This window comes from Hydra vulgaris, chromosome 08 (genome assembly GCF_038396675.1).
Source record: "Hydra vulgaris chromosome 08, alternate assembly HydraT2T_AEP".
Classification (NCBI taxonomy): domain Eukaryota; kingdom Metazoa; phylum Cnidaria; class Hydrozoa; order Anthoathecata; family Hydridae; genus Hydra; species Hydra vulgaris.
In genome coordinates this window covers 51,745,421-51,752,215 of record NC_088927.1, presented here as the reverse complement: position 1 = coordinate 51,752,215, position 6,795 = coordinate 51,745,421, and the positions used below count along the sequence as shown (strand labels likewise).

General features: G+C 27.5%; 2 protein-coding genes across 2 annotated transcripts; both read right to left on the bottom strand.

Annotated features, from left to right (window-relative positions):
- Window positions 1–716: 716 nt before the first annotated feature.
- LOC136083423 (ATP-dependent DNA helicase PIF1-like) lies at window positions 717–1,954 on the bottom strand. Its single transcript, XM_065802819.1, has 2 exons — window positions 1,306–1,954; window positions 717–1,216 (listed from the first exon to the last, which is right to left on the bottom strand). The coding sequence occupies exons 1-2, from the start codon at window positions 1,952–1,954 to the stop codon at window positions 717–719; spliced, it is 1,149 nt and encodes a 382-aa protein (XP_065658891.1).
- A 2,635-nt stretch (window positions 1,955–4,589) lies between these two features.
- LOC136083422 (deoxyuridine 5'-triphosphate nucleotidohydrolase-like) lies at window positions 4,590–5,045 on the bottom strand. Its single transcript, XM_065802818.1, has one exon. It carries the CDS (start codon window positions 5,043–5,045, stop codon window positions 4,590–4,592), a length of 456 nt encoding a protein of 151 aa, XP_065658890.1.
- Between the last annotated feature and the right edge of the window lie 1,750 nt (window positions 5,046–6,795).

Sequence of the window (6,795 nt, the reverse complement as noted above, 5' to 3'; positions counted from 1 at the left end):
ATTCAAGCCGTTTGTTTGCAATTTTGTCTTTATTTTTTTCATAATATTCAGACTGTTTTTTTGCAATTTTGTCTTTATCTTTTTTATAATATTTATGGCATACATCTGCAATTTTGTTTTTTCGATATTTGCAAAACTTCTTTTCATCATTGTCTTCTTCATTCATTTTTCTTTTTCCAGATAAATTAAAATTCCTTAAGTTTGACATTGAAGTTTCGGTCAATCGACTTAGACTTTTGACTTTAAAATTGCATAATCTGATGATGCGCCAATGACTGTCATTCTCTAAAATATTAAATACAGAACGGATATTGTTATCTTTAATATACTGTAAATTTACAAGTCCTGTTAACGGCTTAATGAAATAGACAGGAGAATTGTAACACCTTTTTATTATTTTGGACCAACCGTTATCGATAGTTTTGGCACATAATGTCACAATATTAAAAGCGATAAGAAAATTTTGAAATACTTCTAATAAAGATTTGCATTTGTCAAGTTCAATTTCAAAACCGTGTTGGGTTTTTTCGTTGATATGAAAAACAATGTCATCAGGTGATTGAAGTTGATAATTCAATTCTTTTTCTTCAATGACATCTTCGTTTTTATAGTTGTCCATGATGTAATAAAAGTATTCGCTATAAATGTTTCCATTTTTTAAGGTTTCTTCATTTTTAGTTTCTTTGAAATTCATTGTTTATATCTAAAAAAAAAAATTATTTTACAAATTGTTGATAATAATCGTTAACAAGTTGATTAATCTTTATATTTTTAAAAATTTTTTCAAGTTGATCTTTATTTTTATGCAAAATATAAACATCGTTTATATTGCAAACTCTCGACAACGAAACGTAATAAAGAGTAGGGTTAAATGCGTTTTCATTAAAATCCAAAACTATTTTTTTCATGGTGCTTCCTTGCGCTTTGTGTACGGTTAACGAAAAGGCTAATTGCAGCGGAATTCCAACACGAGAAGCAATGGTCGAATGGACATTGTCTAAAATATCTTCATTCACCGCTTCAATTTTAATTTCACGATTGTTCATCAATATCCAAACTCCGTCATTTTCAATTTGAATGACTTTTCCAATTGCACCATTACACAAACCTTCTTCGACATTTATATTTTTAATCAGCATAACAATCGCATTGACTTTAACTGTGAGAACTTGAGGAATTCGGAATAACGCCGTCGCTTTTGGATCTCTTATGACATCTTTGGAATAAAAAGTAAATTCTTTATATTTAATATCTTTCATTTTCTTATGATTATAAAATTGAACAGATAAATTTCTAAAAACAAACGCGTATATTCGTCGTTGATTGAATCCTCGTCAATAAAATGCCTTTTTGTCAAATATTCTATCGAGTCGGCAGACACTTGACCTAAACGTAACTCGTTGAGCACATTGAAAAATTGCAAGTCGTCTTTCTGTCTAAAACACGTTGTTAAATTGAGCACTTTTACAATATACTGTTTCCAAATGGAAGACTGAAAAGCATAATTTCCGACAATGGGTTTTAATTGATAAAAATCACCGCACACAATGACTTGGATCCCTCCAAATAACTCGTCTTCACATTTTCTAATTTTACAACCTAATCGGTGCAATAAATCAAAAGTTTCAGCGTTTATCATTGATATTTCGTCAATAATAAGGACATCTGTTTGTAACCATCTTTTGTGTACTTCTGGATGCATGTACCGAATATAATAGTCATCACTTTTGGTGCCAGTTTCAATTCCAGCAAAAGAATGAACGGTACTCCCGTTTAATAAATAGGCGGCTATGCCTGTACTTGCTGTGACTGTCATTTGTTTATAAATTTGGTCACTTTTGGCAATCGCATCTATTAAATAACTTTTTCCACAGCCGGCTCCGCCTGTTATGAAAAAATTTTCTCCGTCATCTAGCCATTTAAAAGCTAATTTTTGTTCACTTGATAGTTTCATTTTTTTTTAGTTGACTAAAAATAATTTATTCTGAAAATGTAATCAAAAATAAAAATTTTACAAACCATAAAAAATACATGATTTTATCGTTGCAAAAAAAACTTTTATTATTTAAAGAAGACAAATAAGCTGTCAAAAATATTATTTCTTCTGGATTTAGACTTTTTGTATAAGTTTCAAATTCTTCCTTTGTTTGACAATTGATTACATTTTCAATAATTATTTGTTTGTTAATCATCTAAAAAAAATTAAAAATTATTTAAATAATTATAAGCTAAATAACAATATACAAATGAACTTAGTTGTTCGTTCCAATTGGCAATATTATCGTTCATCTTGGTTAAAAAATTACATTTTTCAAACATTTCCGAATTATAAAACGTATAAAAATTGTCAAAGTTTTCATTAAAATAATTGCCAAAATTTTCTTTTATCGTTTGAAAAACAATCCTTCTTAAATTTTGCGGATATTCGTTAAAATCAACAACGTGCATGAAAAAACTTTGCCACGTGTCTTCGTTGTCTTCACACAACAGCATGGAAACTCGAATTTCGTTTAATGTAGCTGGACAAAAACAATTTTGTTCGTATAAGAGTCGCAAAAAATCGTTCAATTTTTCTTCCGACATGATATGGAGAAGACACATTATTTTTATAACTAAATAAAATAATCAAAAAATTTAATCATCATACCATTCAAATATTTTTAACATCTTTTATTATTTCATTTATTTCAGTCAACCATTTTTCTTTATTTTTATAATTGTTATAATAAAAATAAAAAGCATCAAAACTTTGACAATAATAAAACGGACAACGGTTTTTAAAGTGTTGTAATAATATCAAAATTTCAATATTTGTCAAATTTAAACATTTCATTTCGAGAGTAAATAATTTAACCCAGTCGTCAAAATTTGAAATAGAAACTTGATAAATGTCCGTGCTATAATTTTCTTGTAAACATTTCAAAGCCGCCTGTTGAATAAATTTTAAAGAACAAACTTTATTAAATTTCCAAATCATTTCAACAAAACTGTCCAACTGTTTTAAAACGATCATTTTTCGACACTGACAAAGACATAAACAAACAAACCAATCATGTCATATCAATATCTTTTATGAATTGGCGACCGACAGGTGTATTATTAAAATTGCACTTTGATGGAAAAATATTTATTAGTATAGCCATTTTCTATTAACTTTTCACAATCTTGAAATCCTTTTTCGTTTTCAAAACATATTCTTTCTTTTGTGTTTAGAGAACAATTGATAACTTTTATTTTTGCTTGACTAAAAAAAATTTTTTATTATAGATACATATATTAAAGATTAATAATGTCGTTCATAATTTTACAATACATTAAATACAAATCATTTCTAACAAATTTTTCAAACTCGAGTTTACTATTTTCTTCAATCATTTTGCGATATTCTCGACACGAGTTTTTAAACTCGTCAATTTTCTCTTCTGGAATATCATTTTCTTTTAAAAAAGCAAACATTTTTTCGTAAGCGTACAAAGAATAGTTTTGGAGTAAATCTTGATTTAATTTAATACTTTGATTATATTCCACAATAACATCATTTAGACTTGTTAAAATAATATTTATTAAAGATATTCCGTCGTGGTCAAAGTGCTTTTGCACTTCAGATTGAATATGACCTTTTACACGGACATATAATTCTCTATTATCGCTTTCTTCTTCACCATTGCCTTTACACTCGAACAAACGGACAAACGATTCATACAGTTCAAAGTTTAACCAAGCAAGATTTCTCCAAGATTTAGATTTGTATACTAAATTATATTGTGACATTCTAAAAACAATTAGAAAAAAAGTTTTATAATTGATCCAAATACAGATTTTATTATTTTTTTATGAACTAAAAGTTTTTCTTTGCGTGTTACATAATTAAAATCTTGCAAGATTTGTCCTTTAAAGTCGTATTGAAAACATAGTTCTAAATATTTTGAAATGGCAACATCCCTCTCTTTAATAAATTTATTTTCTTCATTTATTAAGATTTCCAGTTCCAAAATGGCTTTGTGACATTTTTTAATTATTTTGAAAACGCAATCCATGTACAATAAACTTAATAAATTTTTATCAATACTCTCAATATCGTGTTTTAACTCCATTAAAATTTTTGTTATTGTACCAGAGCTCCATTTTGTTTCCCAGTCGTCTTTGTCATATTTTAAAATTTTTCTAATTGTTTTGAAATGTTCATAATGTTTTGGATTTTCATCGAAAACGCGGTTCCATATATACAAACGTTCACATTTATGTTTTGCCCATTCCACGTTTTTATTAAAACTGCATTCTTTGCCAGAGTTGTTTCTACTGTTGCATTTCATTTTTTTATATCCTGAAAAAAATTTATTCTTTATAAAATTGTAATTGTTTATTTCGTCAGAAATTTGCATATTACAAGTCTATTCCTTTAAATTGTCGCAAAGTTTTGACATTCAGTTACTTTTTTTTATACCTGCCGACTTTTTTTTTTAAATTTTTTATTTAAAAATTAAAAAACAACTGTCAATTTCAAAAAAAAAAAAAGTTAACGAATAAAAAAAATAAGCAATGCTTGAAAATTTTGTGTTCTAAAAATCAAAAAAAGTTTTATATGATATTTATTGTCCAGTCGATCCAAATCCTCCAACTCTTTTATTTTCAATAACGGCTGATGCTACATGAAACAAAGATTGACAACCTTCAAATTCAACTTCAACCTTTTGAGCTCGAACAAATGGTACAAATGTGATTTGAGCAATAAAACTTTTTTTTTCGACTTTATAAGGTTCTTTACTGTTATTAAAAAGCATGACTTTTATCTCTCGAGTATAATCAGAATCAATGATGGCAGGCGAGTTGAATACCACTAATCCATATTTTAAAGCAAGACCTGATTTTGCAGTTATAAAACCTTGAATATGATTATCCATTTTAAATATAGAAACTCCAGTCGAAACAAGTTTTTTTTCAAATGGTTCAAGAATAACTTCTTGCGTACTTCTCAAATCGAGACCGGCGCTACCCGGAGTAGCATAAAAAGAATGGTTTTCCAAATCTTCAATCAAAACTGACATCTAAAAAAACATTTAAAAAACAATGTATCTAAAGAATTACATTTAAAAAAAACATTTAAACTTTTAGCGCATACATACCTTTCAAGCTAACTTGCACTCTGTTTTTTTTTAAACTAAACAGTTCCTTTTATACTCTTTTTTAAAGCGAAAAGTGCACAAAAAAAACGTCATCGAGTTCAAAGTTCAACAATCGTACGTTGCTTATTGTTCGAAAAAAACTTGTTTTATTCTTGTTTTTTAATCTTGAATTTTATTTGTTTAAAAAAAAAAAAAGAAAAACAATGAAAAAAAAACGTATAAAAGAAAGTTGTTTAAAATTTTTTTTCATTCAACAAAAAAAAAATGGCTAGTGTTGATTTTGAAATTACATATTGCAACGACAAAAGTTATTTGAAATTTGGTGATTTGGCTGCAAATACATTGTGGCTTTGTGACATTCAACGAGAGAAAGATGTCATTGCTGGGCAATATTCAAAATGCCCGGTAAAACCTGTCGCTCAATTCGATTTTACAAAAAACGAAGTGGTTTATTCTAATCATAACGACGAAGAATGGATATTGCTTCCTGAAAAATACAGGCAGCAATGCAAAAACAGAGAAAAAATTCATTTTCTGTATAGAGCAGAAATAAAAACGAGTAAAGATGACAAAAGTTTTTTAAATAAAAAAGGCGGCGAAAACAACTATCAAGCGTTTATACATCATGCGCAAAGTAAAGTGACAAAGAAATTTTTGGAAAATTTAATGAGCGATTTGGAAATTATTCAAAATAAAGCTTATGTGTACGCGTTCAACGTTACGAAAATTTATAAAGAAGTTAAGTTTGCCAATTTTGCAATTCGACTTGCAAAAGACGACGAAATGTTTCATTATTCAGAATACGAAAGATTGGCCTAAATTGAACCTCCCATGATGAACGTCATATTGAAAGAAAAAGGTTATCGTAATTTTAATCAAAATTTAAAAAGAGCTGCGAAAGAAAATGCCATTCAAGAAACTGGCAATAAAAAATTGAAAAAAGAAACTGAAGAAGAAGAAGCTTAATTTTAAACATTATTTAATTATTTTTTTTTTTTTGAGATATTTAAATGTATTATTAATAAAAAATTTAAAAAAAAAAGTTTATTACCAGAAACATTGTTTTTTTTATTCCCTTAAAAGGTAATTTCAATGGGTATAAATACTTTGAAAATGTTAAATTACAGTCAGTTTTAAAAGAATGACGAGCAAGCAAGTCGATCAATCTGTAGAGAAAGCCTTACAACTGTTTTATCCAAATAATGAACTACATCCTATACTTCAAGAATTTCATCATTTGGATCACACGTATGAAGATTGGCTTAATATTATAAAAGAATATTTAACAAAATGGAATCTTCAATTAAATTTACCCGAAGAACAATATTCGGTTCTTTATCATGTTTTTATAATGAAAGATTATAATAACAATATAGACTTGTTTGCAAAATCTTTTAGAGAATGCATGTCATTTGAAGAACAAACGCTTAATTGGACTCGGGAAATGTATCAAGTTTGCGCTCTAATAAATGAAACTTTTTTAGAAATTATCAAAAAGGAATCAACACACCCGATATATAAATTGTACAAAGATAAGCTGGATGAATTTATTGCAAATTTTAAATACTTTAATCGAGCTTCGTTTAACACGTGGAAAAACAAATTAAAACTTTCTCTCAAATATTACTTTTTGTTTCCTTATTTGATTAATAATCATGGTGATTATTTGAAT